The 21059-nt window shown below is 31.5% G+C and overlaps 2 protein-coding genes and 1 long non-coding RNA gene across 4 annotated transcripts; 2 read left to right on the forward strand and 1 right to left on the reverse strand.

Annotated features, from left to right (window-relative positions):
• The first annotated feature begins 1095 nt into the window (after nucleotides 1-1095).
• On the forward strand, nucleotides 1096-4627 carry LOC107960976 (serine/threonine-protein kinase STY13). Of its 2 annotated transcripts, none has more exons than XM_041114250.1 (6): nucleotides 1096-1317; nucleotides 1596-1900; nucleotides 3234-3355; nucleotides 3512-3877; nucleotides 3968-4102; nucleotides 4185-4627. In XM_041114250.1, exons 2-6 carry the CDS (start codon nucleotides 1606-1608, stop codon nucleotides 4389-4391), a joined length of 1125 nt encoding a protein of 374 aa, XP_040970184.1. In that variant the 5' UTR covers nucleotides 1096-1317; nucleotides 1596-1605; the 3' UTR covers nucleotides 4392-4627. The 2 variants fall into 2 exon arrangements, with proteins under 2 accessions (XP_040970184.1, XP_040970185.1); XM_041114251.1 differs by having other exon boundaries at nucleotides 1183-1317; nucleotides 1606-1900.
• Nucleotides 4628-6211: 1584 nt separating this feature from the next.
• Nucleotides 6212-12314, forward strand: LOC121229583 (uncharacterized). The gene is made up of 2 exons (XR_005927354.1): nucleotides 6212-7183; nucleotides 11982-12314. It is a non-coding gene; the product is annotated as an uncharacterized lncRNA (long non-coding RNA).
• A 6036-nt stretch (nucleotides 12315-18350) lies between these two features.
• LOC107961465 (bidirectional sugar transporter SWEET6b) lies at nucleotides 18351-20655 on the reverse strand. The gene is made up of 6 exons (XM_041114252.1): nucleotides 20484-20655; nucleotides 19916-19952; nucleotides 19341-19560; nucleotides 18986-19141; nucleotides 18768-18887; nucleotides 18351-18681 (listed from the first exon to the last, which is right to left on the reverse strand). Exons 1-6 carry the CDS (start codon nucleotides 20515-20517, stop codon nucleotides 18535-18537), a joined length of 714 nt encoding a protein of 237 aa, XP_040970186.1. The 5' UTR covers nucleotides 20518-20655; the 3' UTR covers nucleotides 18351-18534.
• Between the last annotated feature and the right edge of the window lie 404 nt (nucleotides 20656-21059).

Raw genomic sequence — 21059 nt, forward strand, 5'->3', positions numbered from 1 at the left:
TTTTTGTTCGCTAACGTATTTTTTCTAAAAAAATGTGTCAAGTTTTTGTACTCTTTTTACATTTAGAATTATTTTTAGGAATTTAGTTACTTCACTTTTCAAATACAAAAGTTCTAGCCAAATTGTTAATACCGTTAAAATTATTCCACTAAATTCATTGATGTGCCATTTAAAATTTAGAAAAGATCTCTTGGTAGCCATATAAGAATAACATAAGAAATTTATCCATGTTAACAATTGAATTTACATTTTTAAAATTGGAAAGTAGAGAGACTAAGTTCTCAAAAATAAAAGTAGAACGACTAAATTACAAACGTACGAAGACTATAAGAGCTTGGAGCATATTTTAACATATTACTCAAAAAAAAGTTAATAAATTCATTTTTTTTTTAATTTATGATATACTAACAAAGCATCAAATATTAACACAATGAATATTGATCAATATTATAAACTATCTAAACTTGCTTAAAATGATGTATATAAAACAAATAAAAATTGTAAAAGTATTTTTAATATTTAATTCAAATATTTTATGGTACTTTTTATTTATATTTAGTATACTCTTTTTTAAAAGAGTTCAACTAACATTGAAAAATCTAAAATTATACTCAAATTTGAGTAAAAACAATTTATTTCGAAAATTGAACATGAATTTGTAGTAAATAAAATATTTAAAACAATTTTTTTATTTTAATACTATTGTAGAAGATAAAAGTGACATTATAATAATATTAATTATTATTTAAAAGAATAAATATCTTTATAATTTCATAATTGAGTTGGTAACTTAGTAGTGACATAACTCGATAAAATGTTTAAATATAAATAAAATATTTAAATTTAAGTATTAAAATATTAGTTATAATTTAAAAGAATTTTTTTATTTAATTTGAATTAATAATCTGATTAAAAATGACATTAAGGAAGTAAAATATTTAAATATAAATATTATATTAAGTATTAATTTATATGAAACACTAATTAAATTTTTTTCCCACATTTATTTAACACGAATTTAAAAAGTGTAAACTCATCCCACCCTGTATATATAAGAAAAATACTGTATTGTCTTAGATTAGGAATAGAGGTAGAGGATAGTCCAATGACGTCATTGATGAGAAGAGAAAATTGGCAGTGTAGAAAGTAGGCTGTTTGAAAGGGACAGTTGGGTTGGACTTGCATATACAACCAGAAATAAACCCCCATTTAAAACAAAGCTACATACATTACGACCGTGAATCCCATAAATGCATAAAAAAATACAAAGCAGGAGGAAGAAGAAGAAGCAGCCGATACAGAAACAAAGAAACCACCGTAAGTGGGTCACAACAACAGACGTCGTCTTCAGGCAGTAATCCATGTGCCCACATGGCTGTTTGCGAGTTTGAAAGAAACCAATAAACAATAACCCCCCAAAAAAAACACAACTCTCTTTCATTTATTTCTTTTCATATATATATATATATAAAATATTATTTAAGATTATGATTGAGTTGTAGTTTTTAGTGTAGATTTTGGAGAGATACCCAGAATCAGGAATAGTTGAAAAAAGCTAATAGTTTTAAAAGACTGTTCCTTTCTCTGTTTTGGAGGAGTGTGAAGATGAAGGAGAAAAGTGAGAGCGGGGGAGGAGGGTATGTAAGAGCAGATCAGATAGATCTGAAGAGCTTGGATGAGCAACTTCAGAGGCATCTTAGTAGAGCATGGACGATGGAGAAGAACAAGAACAACAGGAAAGATGAAGGAGAGGAAGGCGGCGGACAGCTGAGACCTAGCAACACTGGGAGAAGACAAGAGTGGGAGATTGATCCGTTTAAGCTTATCATCAAAAGTGTTATAGCTCGTGGCACTTTTGGAACCGTTCATCGTGGGATGTATGATGGCCAAGATGTTGCTGGTATTTTCACCATTTCCCATCTCTCTCTCTTTATATTTTTTATTTTTGTTATATGCTCAAGATTTGATTTTCTGTATCCATTTATTGTTTGAATTGAAACACTTGGTTTTGATCATCAAACTCTACATTTCACCCCCTTTCTTTTTCTGGTATACTTTTGGTTTCCTCCAAAATCAACTTTGTAGGCCTCATAAATGTGTTGATATGCATTAGGCACTCAAGCTTATGTTATTACTTTAGGCCCCTTTGGTTGGGAAGGTTCATCAAAATGATACTGTGTGTTTCACAATAACCACTGTCGTTTCATTTTGCTACTGCTACGGCATGGATATAGCAATATGCTACTTCTAAAATATATATATTTTAACATTATAATGTTTAATTTTAAATAAAATAATTAATATTTCATAACTAAATTTGTTTTTTAATAATAATAAAAAAGTAAATTAACTAGGAAAATATTATATAGATTATCCTCATAATATTTGTTTAATTAAAATATTAATAATCATAAATAGGATTAGTATTTATTACACTGATAATTTACTTTTTATTCTTTTAAAAAATTATAATCTATGTTTTTATATATTTAATTTTTAATATTTTGTTATATTATTATAAAAAAAGAAATGTATCGAATATATTCCAAATAAAATAACGGGTCTCACAAAATTTTAACTATTATGCTTTTTTGACACGTGTCTTGACAGTGTCCGATTTTTTTTTTTTTGGCGTGTCCGGTACGTATCTGCATGTCCGTGTAGGACAGCGGTACGAGGAGGTTGATGCTTCATAGGGCTAGTGTTCTTATAGGTTACTCGGACTTGGGTGTTGCGTGTTAAACTTTCCAAGTTTTGTCGAAGCTCATACCTCAGATTCATGTCTGAATATGTTACCGACCAACATAGTACTTGAACCAAAATGGAAGTCCGAGCAACACAAATGTTCTTCTTCCGTCATTGACCAAAAATTACAGTTTCTCAATATTAATAGTACCGTTATTTATATCAAAGAGGTTGCCTAAGGTTTGCAGTGGCGGAGTTGATTTTTGGGATCAAATGTTTCCTAGATTTTCATTTTCTGTTTGGATAATCTTATTACAAATGTTCCGTTTGTTTGGTTGCTGAGAAAATGCAAGCAAAAGGGAAGAACAACTATTCCAATGCATACACCTATAACTTGAATGAGTTTTTCCCTTCTATATATTAAGCAACCAAATGTGTGCTAATCTATTATTGATGTGCACTTTTAATCATAATACTTTTTGGAGATAAAAAAAAAGCCAGAAAATTTAAAGATCCTCGTTAACATTGCGGACATCCATTATGCTTAGTTAAACTTCTTGACTGGGGAGAAGAGGGTCACAGATCCGAGGCCGAAATAGCTTCACTTCGAGCAGCTTTTACTCAAGAGGTTGCGGTGTGGCATAAGCTTAATCATCCTAATGTAACAAAGGTAACATTTATTTTCTCCTATCTTTTCCCCTCTTTTTTTTTTTCTCAGTTTCTTTAATCTTTTCCACACTCTTATCCTAATATGGATGTTATCGATCAGTATGGCGTTATAGATGAATCATTATGCATTATATTTATTTGTCTTTAACCCATGCAGTTTATAGGGGCGACAATGGGCTCATCGGACCTGAACATACAGACGGAAAATGGTCAAATTGGCATGCCAATTTGTTGTGTTATTGTGGAATATTGTCCTGGGGGTGCACTGAAATCCTACTTGATAAAGAATCGGAGAAGGAAGTTGGCTTTTAAAGTAGTCATTCAATTGGCTCTAGATCTTGCACGAGGGTTGAGCTATCTTCACTCCCAAAAGATTGTCCATAGAGATGTCAAGACAGAAAACATGCTTCTGGACAAGACGCGTACCGTAAAGATTGCTGATTTCGGGGTTGCTCGACTCGAGGCTTCGAACCCTAATGACATGACCGGAGAGACTGGAACACTTGGTTATATGGCACCAGAGGTATACAACTTAAATATATGCTTTTCTTTAGAGTTTCGCAGTCAGTCACTCCCCCACTTGATGAATTGAAATAGCCTAAATTCGGGACAGGTCCTTAACGGCAATCCCTACAATAGGAAGTGTGATGTGTATAGCTTCGGTATCTGCTTATGGGAGATATACTGCTGTGACATGCCGTATCCTGATCTTAGCTTCTCGGAAGTGACATCGGCTGTCGTCCGTCAGGTAAATGAATCCATCTCCCTTGCAAACATTATAGCCTAAGTTGATTCATGTTGATTGCAATAACTTAAACTTTAAACTGCAGAATCTGAGGCCGGAGATACCTCGTTGCTGTCCGAGTTCTCTTGCAAATGTAATGAAAAGATGCTGGGACGCAAACCCCGACAAACGGCCGGAGATGGACGAAGTGGTGTCGATGTTGGAGGCGATTGACACATCAAAAGGCGGAGGCATGATTCCGCATGATCAAACTCAAGGTTGTTTGTGTTTCCGGAGATACCGCGGACCTTGATATTGAATTAAATATGGTAGCAGAGCTAAGTAACATTCCAATTTATTCATATATTTCATTTGAATTGGAAAGTAAGAGCTGATGAAAGTAGAAAGTTGTGGGGTTCAATATCTGCTATTCCAACATCCATTTTGTAAAGCTTTGCTAATCCATACGTCTCTTTTGGATAATGGAAACAGAGGCGGAAGGCATTGGAAGTCCAGGTCTTGGCTCTTAAACAATTTTGATTTTTCATATTTTCTTTTCTTAATTTCTGTTTATAACTTTATATGTTTTACAGTATGAGATAAAATATAATTGGCTTTCTCAAAATGAAATTCATATACTTTTTACTTTAATTAACTTAAAATTTTATGCCTTATAAATTAAAAGAGCTAAAAGTATACTATTATTACAGTCTTATATCTGAGATTTTTTATCTTCATTTTCAATAATATTATCTCTTTTAAGATTCGAACCCGCATTATTACTTAATATTTGTTGGTATTATTATCTTGTCATTTAATCATCAATTACTATTATTCACAAACTCTTCAAATTAATTGATTTATTATAATTATCAATGGCATAGGTCATTTAAAAGTTAAACGTTGCTATTAGTCTTTATATTTTGCGAAAGCTATAGATTTAATACTTATATTTTAATTTGATCTTTTAATTCTTAAATTTTAAAATTTCAATCCTCGTCAGATGATAATAGCTAAATTCATTAAGTCGCCAAATATATTATCATATGTGTAATAACATGTTAGCTTGTTATTTTTACATATTACTCATTAAAAATTTATTTAGTGGATTAACAATTATAATTTGTATTAAGATTGAAATTTTAAAATTCGAAAAATATAAAAACTTAAAATGATCCAATTAAAGAATAGAGACTAAATTTAAAGTTACACGAATAATGTAGGGCTATTAATTGAATGTAACAAGCTGTTTGAGTATGACTAAAATTTTAAAATTCAGAAAATATACAGAATATAAATACTAACAACATAATTGAATTTTTTAAATATTTTTCACAACTTCAACCAATAGCGTTGAAAAGTAAAATTATATTTATTTATGATGTGACTATATTTGTTTTCTTCAATTTTCAATCCTAAATTCATCATTTTTATTGGAAGTTTAGAACCAAAATAAGAAAGTTTGTATTGATCGATTTGTAAGTAGCTACGGATAAAACCCACGGTAAGCGTAGGGATTGTAAATGTTCCAGTTGGTAATGCATTGTACTTTCATTATTACGAATAGGGATAATGGGAAAATTTATCCCTATACTTTGTTAAAATTATCAATGTGCTGCTTACAATTTATTTATTTTCATACTTGTACTTTAATTTCGTTTATTAAAATGGTACTTACCCTTGACACTATTAATGACATAGCATCATACCAATAAATGAATGAAATGTGGTAATTTTTCCCACATCATTGAATATATCATCATTCTTTAAGTGGTCATAGGCCAAGTTATAACAAAATTTCAACTTGTCTGAAGATCCGGCCCTGACTCAAATAAAAAGTTAAGACCCAAAGTCGGTTCACTTGTATTAAAATTTTTTATATTATTTTTATATAAAAATAATATTTAAAAATATAATACATCAAATACACTAAAATTTCCAATAAATTGAAAATAAATTTTTAAAAAATTTATACTTAAATAATACTAAAATAGGTATAACTTAACAAGCAAATGCCTCAAAAATATTAGTAAAATTAGCAATAAAACAAGAATTATACAATATTCAAACAATAACAACCAAATAATAATAATATAATAGTGAAATGACAACAAAACAGTAGAATTTTTTTCTTTTTTGTAAATTCAGACCGGTCCGAGCCCAGGTTAAAAAAAACTTACCTGAGGCATGACGCATTTTCTAAATAAGCCTTCTTTTTTTTTTCTAAACTCATTTTTTTTTTTGAAATTAGTCTGTTTATTACTAGGGCCTAAAAGTTAACAAGAGAAGTCCACATCAAAACACAAAACCAACAAACAAAAACAATCGAAAAAAAAAAACACAAAAGAAAACTGAGGAAACACCATCTTCTTCAACCAGCAACTCCCAGGCACATTTCATGTCTAAAAAACCCCACAAATAAACGGAAAAATCTTCCTAACTCCAGCAATGAATCGCCCAGAAAAGAAACAGTTGAGACAGGCAACCCTTATGTTGAATTTTCTCAACTCAAGCAAAACCTCAGAGAAGAAATTATGGTGGTCGAATACTCTGACGATCTGAATCGGCCACTTCCAAAGCTTTCAAAGGCGCGTCTTCAACCCAGAATGAATCTCCTTCGGTTCGCAAACCCTTAACAATCATTGCATGCGCTGCTTCATTCCTTTCTCGCGCAATGAACTGAAACCGACAGGAATTGAATTTCCTCGCCAAATTCTTCGCATCCCAAGTAAACAGTCTAGATTCCGAATAATCCTCGCTCAGTTGTTGAATATTTTGAACAACCAATCTCGAATCACTCTCAAGAATAACCTTCGTGAAACCTAAATCCAGGGCAAATTGGAGACCATTAATTACAGCAAGCGTTTCAGCAGTCACAACTGCACAAACCAAGTTATGTCCTTGAAACCCCGACTCCATTATCTAACCTTCATCATTCCTAATAATAAAACCTGAAACTGCTCTTTTTTTGGCAACTGACCTGCATCAACATTAACTTTCACCTACCCCTGCGGAGGAGGCATCCATCTTACAAAGGCTCTCGGCTGAGGATGTTTCAAATTCACAGCACTACTCCGATACTTCAATTCGAAGCCCCTAATGAAGGTAACAATCTCCTCCGAACTTTGTATCTTTCTCTCATGTACAAATTTATTTCGAGAGAACCAAAGTGCCCAAATAGTAGTGGCAATCACCCCTTGTTTGCTACTATCTGAATTCTCCAACAACCAGCCCAGCCACTTATTAAAATTCGTATTTGCCATTAACCTTGGCCATTGGATATCTAACATGGTCCAAACCTGTGCAGTAGACAAATAATCCCGAGCAACATGAGTTAAATATTCACACAACTGGCCACAACGCAAACATTTTTTATCAGTAGTGAATCTCCTAAAATGTAAGTTTTGAAAAGTAGGCACATAGTTTTTCACAAATTTCCAGATACAAATACGAATTTTTGAAGGACACTTTAAACTCCATATATGCTTGAGAAGTTTTTGCTCATTTAAATTCACATTAAGAGCATCCAGTAACATTTTGTAACCACTCTTCACAGAATAGGTGCCCGAATTATCGCTTAACCAAACTACTTTATTAGATTGATCAGTAGTAGGTATAAGAAGAAATACAATCTGATCTGCTTCTTCAACTGAGAAAGTCGAGTAAATGAGATCTCTATTCTAACGATTTGGATTTTTCAAAATTAGATCAGCCACCCCATCCATACCAGCCACCCTATCAGTAGAAATCAAACGTTGAGCGTTCCCTGGCAACCAATGGTCTTGCCATATTGACACCGAAGTTCCAACCCAATTCTCCACTTCAATCCAGAGCCTAAAATACCTTTAGCACATTAGATACTTTTCCAAACAAATGATGGATTCGTTCCTAAAGAAGCTGCCAAAAAATTTGAACCACTACAGTACTTTGCTCTAAGGAAACGCGCAAGCAGTAAACTTGGATTTTCCATAAGATGCAAACCCTACTTAGTAAGAAGTGCGATATTAAACTTGGCCAAATCATGAAACCCCATCCCGCCTTCTTCTTTGGTACCGACAGCTCATTCCACGAACACCAATGAAGACTTTTTTTCCCGTTTTCTTTTGCCACTAAAATCAAGCCATGACGGCAGCAAGAAATAATTCATAGCATACAACGAGATAGCTTGGAGCACAGCTCGAATAAGAACTTCCCGCCCCCTATGGAAAGTAATCTCGAGCTCCAATTGGAGATTCTTCTGATTAACCTCTATTTAAGCTCCTTAAAAGCCTTCTTTTTATTACGCCCCACCATTGAAGGGAGACCAAGGTATTTGTCCATATTTAAACTCCGATTAACCCCCAAAACCCTACTCACCTCCTCTCTTTTAATCTGATCAACATTAGAACTAAATAATATCCCTAACTTATCAAAATTTACTTCCTGGCCGAAACACGTAGCATAAACCTCCAAACAATCTTTAATCACTTTTGCCCTGTCAACAGACGCATCTCCAAAAATAAGACTATCATCAGCAAAAAACAAGTGGGTGACCTGAGGGGCTTTCCTATTAACCCGAAAGCCATTAAGAACTCCCATTAAAGCAGCCATTCTAAAAAGAGACGGACAAACCTTCTCCACATATAAGGAATAAATAAGGACTAATATGGTCCCCTTGGCGAAGGCCTCGCCACAGAATAAACGCATTACCCATTTCTCCATTCATAGCTACAAAATAAGAGACAGTTTTCACACAATGCATGACTCTCTCAATCCACAAATTTGAGAACCCCATCCTTCGAAGCATAACTTGCACGAAACTCTATTCGACCTGGTCATATGCTTTACTCATATCAAGTTTTAAAGCAAATGACCCCTTTCTCCCTACCCATTTTCTCCTCATAGAATGCAAAGTTTCATATGCAACTATGATATTATCCGTAATAAGTCTTTCTGGCACAAAAGCATACCATGCTTCATCAATACATAAGTGAAGGATCTTTTGAAGCCTATTCGCCAACATCTTTGAAATAATTTTATATAAAATGTTACAAAGGCTAATAGGCCTAAATTGATTCATGTACCGAGGAGAGTTAACCTTGGGAATCAAAACAATTCTTGTGTTGTTAATCTCGGCTATATTATGCATCCCTTGTAACGCCTCAATATAGAAACAGCCACATTGCTACCCACAATGTGCCAAAATCTTTGGTAAAAAATTGCCCCTAAACCATCTTCCCCCGAAGCTTTTAAAGTACTCATAGCTTGTAAAGCCAAGCACACCTCTTCATATGTAAAATTCTTCTCAAGATCCTCATTCATCTTTTGAGAAATACATGGCTCGACACCTTCCAAAATAGACCTTGGATCTCTAACACTCTTCGATGTAAATAAGGAGGTAAAATAATTAGTAGCAAGCCGTAGTAAAGCAACATTACTCGCATGAGAGATACCCTCACCATCCACCAACTCTTCCACTCTATTCTTCTGACAATTATCAGTTGCCGATTGGTGGAAAAATCGGGTATTTCTATCCCTATTTTTCAACCAATTCGCCCTCGCTCGCTACTCCCAATAAAGCTCTTCCCAAACTCATTTTTCAAGTATATATTTTTATCCAAAGCCTCATATTTTCGGGTGGACCTTTAGGCCAAGCCATAGGAGCTTAAGGCTAATTTTATCTAATATTTATTATTGCCCAAAATAAAAATAAATTTACTTATGACTAAAAGACAATTAGTTCTACTCGTCTCTTTAATCTTCTTCTTTGGAACAAAACAAAGAAGCCTTAGTCGCATTTTCTCATCTTCGAAGCCAATATTTACTGGCGTCTTCTTCGATCAAGAAGCATTCAATCACATTTATTAGTCCATCTACAGATTTCGTTTTTTATTAGAAATGTTTATTGTTCGGGTCAAATTTAAGCATGATATTAATATATTTTATATTTGTTTAAAGTTGACCCGACCCAAAATATGAGTCTAAAATTTTACTTAAACTCGTTCATATTTGCAAAATACTAACCTAAATCCATTTTAGGCTCACTCATATTATTTTTAAAATATATATATATTATTTTCATTTAATATTTTGTTATTTATTGAAATTTTTTATATAGTCATATTAACATTATTTTAATATTTACATTAGAGTAGTATTATATATTTAGTATATGTTTATTTTTTAATTGTGTTATAAATTATAAAATATAAAGTATTATAAATTTAAAAAAGAGTCGGGCCAAATTGGACTTAGGCCTTGAATATTCAAGCCCAAACTTAACTCATATTTTAAACGGGTCTAATTTTTTTACCTAAGCCCATTTTTCGAGCTTAATATTTTTGTCCAAACCCTACCAAATTTCAAGCTAGCCTTAAGGCCTAGACGGGTAGCCCGACCTATAAACAAGTCTAATATTTATTAAGCCTAGCTCTTCGATTTCCTTTTGCAAAGACCATTCTCAGTTCTCCAAATTTCATAAATTTTTCTTTGCATCATTAGTACGCCACAGTCTTACTTTTCTTCTTTCCTGCTTCCTTATACTGGTTAGACATGGAGATGGGAATGACAATCTTGGAGGCTAGGTTTAGTTTAGGTTTGCATATGTTAATTTGACCATGATAAGGTTTTTTTGGGGGGTCTAGTTTATAGGGTTTGAGATATGTTTTCTTTTTCCAAGTAAAAGCAAAGGTTTTTTCTCAATAAAAATTTTTTGTTACTAAATTTTTTTTGTTCCTTTGACATTCTTTTGTTTCTTTTGAGATGTTCACAATGGAATTCCACCCAATTTAAGAAGAAATTGAAAAAAACCCTAAAAAGGTCTTTTTTGCCTAATTTAGCAGGGTCTGATTCTTTGACATTCAAACACCATGTATTTGCTCTTCTTCTTCTTCTTCTTGGCTCTCTTCTTCTATAACCTTCCACCATTGAAACACCATGTCTTTCCAAGATGTAATGTATCCACCACATATATAAATCCCAACTTCACTAAAACACCCAAAAACAAAGAAACAAAGAAACCAATAAGAAATAAAGAAACCACTGTAAGTGGGTCACAACAACAGACGTCGTCTTCAGGCAGTAATCCATGTGCCCATACGGCTATTTTTGAGGTTGAAGATTTGAACATTACTTGCCATGATCAAAAGTGAGGAGAAGCTTGGGTAAATTGCATTTCCCTTGTGTTACTATGACCCCCAAAGCAACAACATGCTGGTTTGAAGTTGCAACAACCATGCCTGAGTAACTGTAGAAGAATATGAAGCAATTGGGTTAAAGCTTTGGCCTTAGATCGTTACCTTTGAAGTTTGGAGGAATCATTTGCAGAGATGTAGTATGGGATTTATTTAAAAATTAGAGGCATCTCTATTTTTTCTCTTCTTCTCATCCTTCTTCTTCTTATTTTTCTCTTTTTAAACTCTAAATTGGTATTGATGGGGCTGTTAAATTGGTGGTAACTGGCCAACTGGAAGGTTTTTTTACACCAAGCATGCCGTCATCTGCCACGTCACTTTGATGTGACTTTTATGACGGAAAATGGCAAAAATGACTATTTTATCACATTTCCAAAGTTGAGTGACTAAAATAAAACTAAGGTGGTTGTTTTGTCATCTACCCCATAATTGAATGACTATTAGTGTAATTTACCCTTTTTTTATCTTACCAAATATATTAACTCTTTCGATGCTACATCTTTGGGGCCTGGCTTTATCCTAGGGAAATCGCTGCTCAAACGAATGACATTGATGTAGCGTATGTAATGGAGATATACATCCTTGGGGTTGGGTTTACTGCAGAACTTTTGGGGGGCAATATTGATATTGTTTAAGATGGAGATTATTGAAAAACAAAAAAAAGAATCAGGCATTTGGAACTTTGAAGAAAAAAAAGAATGATGGATTCAAAAGTCATTAATTTGTTACAGGTATCTACGTGGGTTTCGGAAGCGTGACGGATGTGGGCACTGACGTGGCCATAGTGGTTGGTGGAGGAGCGCACAATGCGGCGAAGTGGGGCTCGCGGCGTGAAGGCCAACTCCTTTGCTGCTAAGGTTTCAAGTTTGTTTGTTGTTAGGGGTTTTTGGGCTAATTTGGGCTTGTTTTTATTGAGCTCCGGGCTGAATTGGCCCACAACAACTCCAAAATGAATGGAAAAGTTGACATCTTTGCTGATGTGGCATCCATGCTAGTCCACATGTATGTCATGTTAGCAGTTAATTAATTTTTAAAAATCTAAAAAATATTTCTTTATACTTTAACAAATTTAGTAATTTTTTAATATATTTTTTAAATTTTAAATAATTAATTAATTGCTAACATGTCAATTCATATTATGCCACATCAACAAAGTTGACTTTTCCATCTATTTTGGGGGTAATTTAACAAACAATGTAAGTTTAAGAACTAAAAATGACGAAAATTAAATGAAGGGCTACAATGATTTTTTTTTTGTAAAGTTGGAGGGCCAAATATGTCATTATGCAAACATAAAAATTAATAGATAGCTGCAAGTAGGGTCGTATCCACAAAGACTGATAAACTTTATTTCTTAAACAAAAACAAGTTATAAGAGGGAATTTTTAGGGAAAAAAAACTCAGTGAAAAAAAGCAGTAAATAGAAGTTTTGGGAAATCAATGAAGAAAAATATTAGTCGAAGGTAAATCCCTGTTTAATTCATAGATTTGATCATTGACGCAAGGATATCATTAATGCCTTCAATAAATTAGTTATAGTTGTTGACTCAACGTCGAGAAATCAATATTTCCTTACCTATTCGGTAACCAAGAGACAACTCGTTTGAAATTAATTCTCTAATTAATAAATAACCTTATAACTCAAGGCTCAATATTTAACTTACTAACAACATTAAGAATGACAGAGACCTAATTCTAACCAACAAACTCACCTCAATGGAGCTTATCTAAGCTAGATCATACATTCACTCCACATAATCATAAGTTATGACATAAATAATTATGCAGTTCGTCACAGGTATTAGAATGAATTAAACAATTACAGATTTAATTATTATAATTGATAAGCAAATTAAAAATGACCGGGGGGTTTAGAAAATCAATGAGATGAAGCTTTAGCCAAAGATAAAATCTTCGTTTGATTCACTAGTTTAATCATCAATGCAAAGATGTTTTCAATATTCTTTAGTAAATTAGTTATAATTGTCGGTGCCGCACCTAGTAACCAATTTCTTATTACATTGTCAATACTAAAAAGGAAGCTCATTGAAATTGTTTTCCTTACTAATAGACAATCCTATAACTTCGTGCCTATGATTTAGCTTGTCAATAGCATTAAAAACGAGAAAGACCAAATTCTAACCAACAAACACAAACGAGCGAGATTTATTTAAATTAGGTCACATATCCACACAGCATAAATTGCTTACATATTTTATATCCAATTATGTTGTTTGTCACAAGCATTAGAATCAATTAAACAAGTATTGGTTAAACTATTTTAATTGATAAGACAAAAATTCTAAGTTATCAAATATGAGCTCTATATTCAATAAGCCTAAATATTTATAATTAAACTAGAAGAAATACAAATATTAAAGAAAAAAAGAAAAGATGAAGAGAAATTAGATTTCACAAACTTTTAAAATCAAATCTCAATGTTGCTTTTATAGAAAAAGAGGTTTTAGCAATTACTAATTTTTAGAAATATGTTAAAGAAACTTATTTCAGAAAGTAGGTTTTTTTTTTGAAAATTACTGTTCTACGCTGCTTTTGGAGGGAAAAAGGAAAATGAGTCCTATAGGGCAACTTTTCACTGTTGTGTCAATGAAAACGCGTCTTACAAGGCGGGCTTTTAGCCCTGTCAGCTGAAAGCATGTCTTATAAGATGCGTTTTCACTGAAAATTGACAATTAGCTCTTTTTGTTAGGTGATTAAATGTTAGTGTTTTTATCTTTAAGTCTTAAGTTTGCCTTCTCTCCTACTCATATTTGTATTTTTTATTTCATGTTTTAAGCTTTTTATATTTTTAATTAATATTTTTAACACATAAGCTTTTTTGGCTAGACGGCTAGATAATTGAGATTTCTTCCTTAAGTCCTAAGTTTGATTCCTCTTATAAATATTTTAATAAGTATTTTTTTATTTAATGTTGTTTCAAGGTTTTTTAAATTAATTTTTTTAATTAATAAATATATTATTTTCAAGTTTTTTAAATTAATAACTCTTTTATTTATAAAATCAAATAATAAATATGTAATTATTTTTAAAAAAATATCAACTAATTCTTTAGATATATTTTTCTTTATTTATAATATTTATATGTGAAATATTAATTTTATCCACCTATATTTTGAGGTATGATGATTTCTAATATTATAAAATCAATTAATTACTTCAGATATCACTATTTTTCATCTACATTATGGGTATGATATTTCAAATATTTTTATATGTGAGATATTTTAAATAATTATTTCAAATACGCATAAAAAATATATAATATGTCAATTTACTACACTCATGATACGGATTTAAAAATAAATATTACTCATATAAAAATTATATTTACTAAAAATAATGGCACTTACAATAATTATTTGATTCTATAAATAAAAGAGTTATTGATTAAAAATAAAAAAAACTTGAAAATAATATATTTATTAATTTATAAACATTAATTAAAAAAACTTGAAACAACATGAAATAAAAAATACATATTAAAATGCTTATAAGAGGAATTAAACTTAGGACTCAATGATGAAATCACAATTATCTAGCCATCTAATCAAAAGAACTATTGTGAGTAAGAGAAGAATTAAACCCGAGACTCAATGATAAAAAACACTAACATTTAACCATTTGACGAAAATAGATGAATTGATAATTTTTAGTAAAAACCTTTCTTGTAGGACGTGTTTTCAGTTGACGTGACTAAAAGCGTGCTCTGTAGGATACATTTTCTTTTCTCTATCCAAAAACAACGTAAATCGATAAATTTAAAAAAAACGACCTACTTTCTTAAATAATTTTTTTCATCATATTTCTAAAAGTTAACTGCTTAGCAAATCCATGAACCAGAAAAATGCAAAATAATAAAAATTCGTTAAAAAATCCAAACCCTCTGCTAAAATATCCCATTTATAAAGTTTAATTAACCTAGATTAAGTGCTTGAGCTAAAAGGGAGAAAATATCGTTGCTTTTAGGAGTTAAGGCGGCCAAAGTTGTTGCACAAATTAACACTAGTGGCTGGGGCTCACACATGCCCATGCCATGACACCAAATTTTCTTCTTCCATACAAGCTGTAGCGCCAGCTTTCTAAGTTGCGTCCGACGCCTCTTTTTCTCCTATTCCGTATTTTGTTTAGTTTTAATTCCTTACTTCACTTTAAACTGTCTCCAAATTTACACCTTTTTTAACTCTCAAAACATCTCATTAATTAATAAATACTAAATCATGAAAAATAAAGCATAAATATTTAAAATGTTAATGTATGCAAATGTCACATTAATTATGCAAATTAAGCTAAAAATGATATTTTATCTGAGAATCAATGAAAAGTAAGTAATAAAAACTTAAATTATATGATGTATGAGTACTTATCAAGAAGAAATCAAGCTCTCCATACATGACTTGTGTAATACTCTTAATTTGGATTGGTGATAATTTTAATTGAGCAGTGCTACACTCGATGTTTGAAGACACCAACGACAAGTCTAATGACTCCATGATATTATATTAAAACTCAGAGCTATTTTGATTAAAGGAGATGAATGACTAACCAAAACCGAGCTCAATGTACTCATCATCAAATGCTAAACTGAGCTCAATGTACTCATCATCAAATGCCAAAAAAGTTTGGCTTTAGGTATCAATACCTTTAAATAAGGTATCTATATTCTCAACATTCGTAGCATTGACTGGAACAATTGTGCTTTTCACAATGTATGCACAATAAAATAAAATAAAAAGTTCCCCTTTAATTCCTTTAGAATTTTCAAAATTTTAAATTAATTTAATGGTACAATTGTATTTTGGCACTCCTAAAATTTAAATTTCAATTATTTCATCTTTAAAAATGAAAATTTTACATTTTAGTCCCTTAAAAAATTATAAAATTCTATGTTAATACAATGACAAAATTACATTTTTAAATCTCCTCAAAAATTATAATTAATTCGACCATTCCAAAAAAAAACTCTAGTTTCTCTTGCCAACTACATTCTCTTGTAAAAATGGGTTAGCAACACCATCATTGTCATTAATATCAAGCACATTGCTAGCATCCACATTAATGGTATCCATATTCTCAGGCAAAACAATATTTAGTGGATGTACCACTAGTTTCCTCATAAGGTAGTGGGTGTATAGAAACATCCTAAACTATAAAAGGGCCTTGCTCCTCACGATCCCTGCTATCAATTTTGCGCTAGACCAGTCTAGTTGTTCTTCTATTTGCATTGTTGTTAAAAGCTCCGACATTATCAGCAAAAAACACTTGGTTGGGGTCAATGGTTGTTGCATGGCCTAGTTTACGTTCAACGAAAGTAAGTTTCTCATTGATCATGTGCTCAATCTCATTGTTGTGTACTGCACAATTTGTGGGCGCGCGTGTGCCCAATCCTGCCATGGTAACGACGGGACCTACATATATTTGTATCGTAAATACACCTCACATTATAGGGCCATCTTTACTCTTCACGAAACATCCTGCTAATAAGGTTTTCCAGGATCAATGCAGATCCTCACTCTTAGGAAACAAATATTAAGAGGGAAAGTTTCTCGCCATTCTACAGAGATAACTTCTTCAATATTGTAGCCAATCTGTACACCAATCTCATAATATGAACGGTACAAAGAGGAAACCCCATATTTGTACCCAAATCATCACGAAGTGAGGATAAAGGTCATTGATCGGATCATCTTGACACCATGCATCAAAGATAAACAATTGACCATCAAATGAACACAAGCTCTCCTCATGAATCAACTACCTATAGCTCACTTTTGAAGTGAATGATGTAGAAATTGTCTTCTTTTCCTACAATAGTAATCCCCCCTTCAGGTTCCATGGTTTCATTGATCAATCTTGTTATTGGCTTCCTCATACTAATTACCAAGATTCGTCATCGGTTTGAGCTATGAAGAGAGTCAATTATTTTTGTTTTTATTAATATTGAAAAATTCAATTTGAACTCATAAATAATATTTGATTTTTTTACAAGGTTTCATTGAACAAATTTGACTAATGTGTTTTAATTTGGATTTAAATGTGAAATTTATTCAAGTATTGGAATTTAATCCTTTTTAGTTGATTTGATTGCAAATTGAAATATTACATTATAGTCTAAGAATCAAATAATTTTACAATTTTTAAAATGCTAGCATTTTTGAATTCATCAATTCGAAAAGTTAGCATTTATAATTGATTTGTTTGGAAAAATTAAGTTTGAGGAATCTTATAAATTAGAAATAACTATAAAGGAAGAGATATATTAATACTAGATTCAATATAAATATCATTATAATTGTAAAAATTTATTGATAGTTTTAATAAAGTAAAAAAATTTTAAAATATAATTACAATTAAATAAAAATTATTTTTAAAATTTTTTTATCTTATAATGGAACCATGTGAATTAAATCAAATAAAATTGAGGAATTTTGAAAAACGATCATATTTAAGTAGAATTTGAAAAAGAAAATTCAACTCCTAAAATTATCTATAAAAATTACTCATTAAATTTAAAATTTTCCAATATATTTACTCAAATTTTCTTCAAATCTCTCACCTAAAACACCTAATTTTCTTTAAATAATGATGATTATTTAGATTATTGTATATAATTAATAATCAGATCTGATTTGAAAAAGAAACCATTTTGAAGCTGATATGAAAGACCCAATGTCTTCCAAAAATAGCAAGTTCCAATGAAAGACCCAATGGCTTGAAATTTTGACATTGCCCATATTATGAATTACTCAACATAAAACATTTCGTGTGCAAAAATGGAAAGCTATCTTTTTGGTACATGAAAAGCAAAAAGATATTAACCATAAATAATATATAGCATATTTCGATTTTTAACCAAAAAAAAAAATCTCTCCCTTTAAATAAAATTTAATGCAATGTATATGCATTTTAAAATATAAAATAAGCAAAATTTATCTCTCTTTTTTTTACCAAAATATTGAGGAAAAAAGTGGCAGATAGCATTCGAATTTTTAATGGACCAATCGAGCATGAGAATTGGCAAAAATCATAAGAGAAAATAGAAAAAAAAGGGCAATTCCAAAATAAAGCATATGAAAAGAAAAGAAAAGAATTAAACCTAATCCATTACCAATAGGCAAGGTAACCAAGTCATAAAGCATAAACCAAAACTAAGAAATCCTCTGGACTACTTAAAAACTAAAAAAAATATAATAAAAAAGAAGCAAAATTGAAAATTAAAGTTTTTGTTCCCTTTGGAACTCAAAATAGAAAGGGGCTTTAAAGTTTTCAGGCTGCTCCTGTGGGGTGATTAGAGAGCTGAACCTCTGATTGCTTCTTTGCTCCCTCTTTACTATTCTTCTCTCCATAGAAGTAAAAGTAACAATATAAACCGAGCTGAATCACACCAAATATTGCTCCTAGCCCATTGCTTACCTACAAACATCCACAGTACTCACATTATTAATTTAGTTAATTAATTATTAGTATCATCATTATTATTTTAGTTTTTAATTTATTACCAGGAGGAAGAGATCAAATGGTATGAGGCCATAGATGGTCCAACAGATGCCATTAGATAAGCCTGCGACTGAGAGCCAGAATGGCATATACTCCACACTTTTTGTAGTGATAACTTTTTTCTGTTAATACAATGCCCAAAATCAAAGACGGTTAAATATGTTTTCCACCATGCATATATCTGATTATGGATATGAATATTTAAAAAGAAGATTTTTACCCAGATGCCTAGAGGCGCAGCATACATAATGATGTTAAAAACATCAGCTATAATTCCAACGAAAAGAGATCTGTGTTTATCGAAGCAGAGCATTGCAATGAGAACAATGGCTACTGTCAAAGCTGCTTCAGCCAAAAGGATATGAGCAACACGAAGCTGAAATAACAATAAAAAAACACAATATTTAAAACCCCAAAACCACATACCAAATATTGATGCGTAAGTTCAATCTAACACATGTTCTCATCCTAAAATTCTACCAATAAATCTTTATACATACACACAGTGAATTTGTTAAAATAGAAAATAATGTAAAGGCCAATAAGCATGCAAATTAAGGTTCATGTATAATTACCCTTTTCTTCCGATCATTAGCATAAACCACGTATACGGTTAAGTAGAGCAACTCAATGACAAGGCCAACGCTGTTGATGGTCAAGACTAGAATGTTGTCCTTTTTAACAATGGGAAGACCATAAAACATCCAGAAAATACAGTTCAGAACTGTGCACAAATAGGGGTATGGCTGAAACTCCTCAACTGCCTTGTTCTTATAAATTCGGAAAAAAGTTGGCCTATTAACATTTATTCACAAAAACCAACAATTGTCAGTGAGAATTTTGAATCCAAAAGAAAAAGTTATGAAAAAGAAAAACTTCATTATATATATTCACATATTCAAGAAAAAAACTCAATTTATAGGTATATTTATATAATCGTTTATCATTCTATATATACAACATCTGGAAAAGGAATAAAGAGATTCGAGTCTATAATACTTTTAGAATTATAGTAATAAATTTACTACGGACCAGAAAAAGAAATTTGTTAAGCATTTTTTTTTACCAGCTATTCGTTAAGCTTTTAATTAGGTAAATCTAAAATAAAATAATAAATTCATAGCAAGATAATTAGACAGAAGATGCGTACACTGGCGAGAGGAAGAGGCCGAAGGAGATGACATTCCCTGCAAAACAATATATAAATGTATAAATAAACGAAACAACTTCAAACAGAAAAAAGAAAACTGAATAACCAGTCTTCGATCTTCATAGAATAGTAGATTCGTTAATAACGTAAAAACTTAACATGATAAGCATTTAAGTACATATTTACTTAATGAAAAACTGAAGAGAAATGTGAAAACTCTTATCAAAGCTTTTAAACTCGCAGTAAATCTAAACGCATTAACGTCAACTCATCGCTTATCATGATGAAATTCAACAAAAAGCAATTAAAACCTCTAAAATCTCCAAAACTTAACCTCATGAACACTAAAGTTCATATTTACTTAATGAAAAACTGAAAAGAAGTTTGAAAACTATATTGGCTTATTGAACCAAAAAAAGAAAGGGAAACGATTAACAAAACATCGATCGCCATTGATCAAAGCTTCAAAACATCTTTAAAGCTTCTAATCACGATCAAAATCAAAAAAAAAAAAAAACTAATCAAAACCTTTAAAAGCTCCAAAACTCAACAGAGAAACATAAATTACCAATAATGCCAACGACATTGCGAGCAAGTCCCATCTTCGAAAGCTTAAGCAGTAACGAGAGAAAAGGAGAGGAGAAATTGATGAAGGATGAAGGATGAAGGATGAAGGATGAAACAGATTTGAAAGTTATATATAAAGCAAGGGATAGAGAAGGATTTTTAGTTGGAGTAGAAATCCGCGTCGATAAGATTTTACCTTTTTAAACTAAAATTTCTTTTTTGAAACACGAAATTTTAATTATCCACTAATCCTAATTAAATTCTAATTCCTTTTTCTTTTTCTTTAAAAAATTTGGTATTATTTTTTGTGCATGCAAATTGCATGGCGTCGTGGCTTTGGATAATTGGGGAGAACTGGAGAAGTAAGACGCGGCGTTTAAATCGTTTGTGTGTTTGTTGTTACGGAGGATATTCATTCGGTGTTGGATTTCATCTAAATTACCATTATTGCCATTACCTGAATATCCATGTATTATTATTATGCGTGGCGAAAAAGAATTCGAGACGATTTTCGTCTTTCCAAATTTTCATTTCGCCAATAGAATTTTGCCATGTCAGCTTCAGTTAAGATTTTACA

This window comes from Gossypium hirsutum, chromosome A05 (assembly GCF_007990345.1).
Source record: "Gossypium hirsutum isolate 1008001.06 chromosome A05, Gossypium_hirsutum_v2.1, whole genome shotgun sequence".
NCBI classification, from domain to species: domain Eukaryota; kingdom Viridiplantae; phylum Streptophyta; class Magnoliopsida; order Malvales; family Malvaceae; genus Gossypium; species Gossypium hirsutum.

What these genes read in the sequence shown, in the direction of transcription:
- LOC107960976 (XM_041114250.1), top strand. Translation starts at nt 1,606, where the DNA reads ATGAAGGAGAAAAGTGAGAGCGGGGGAGGAGGGTATGTAAGAGCAGAT. An exon ending in ATCATCCTAATGTAACAAAG is followed by an intron (nt 3,356 to 3,511) that starts GTAACATTTATT and finishes TAACCCATGCAG; the next exon opens with TTTATAGGGGCGACAATGGG. An exon ending in TTGGTTATATGGCACCAGAG is followed by an intron (nt 3,878 to 3,967) that starts GTATACAACTTA and finishes AATTCGGGACAG; the next exon opens with GTCCTTAACGGCAATCCCTA.
- LOC107961465 (XM_041114252.1), bottom strand. Translation starts at nt 20,517, where the DNA reads ATGGGACTTGCTCGCAATGTCGTTGGCATTATTG. An exon ending in GGCCTCTTCCTCTCGCCAGT is followed by an intron (nt 19,561 to 19,915) that starts GTACGCATCTTC and finishes AAATGTTAATAG; the next exon opens with GCCAACTTTTTTCCGAATTT. An exon ending in CTAATGATCGGAAGAAAAGG is followed by an intron (nt 19,142 to 19,340) that starts GTAATTATACAT and finishes TTGTTATTTCAG; the next exon opens with CTTCGTGTTGCTCATATCCT.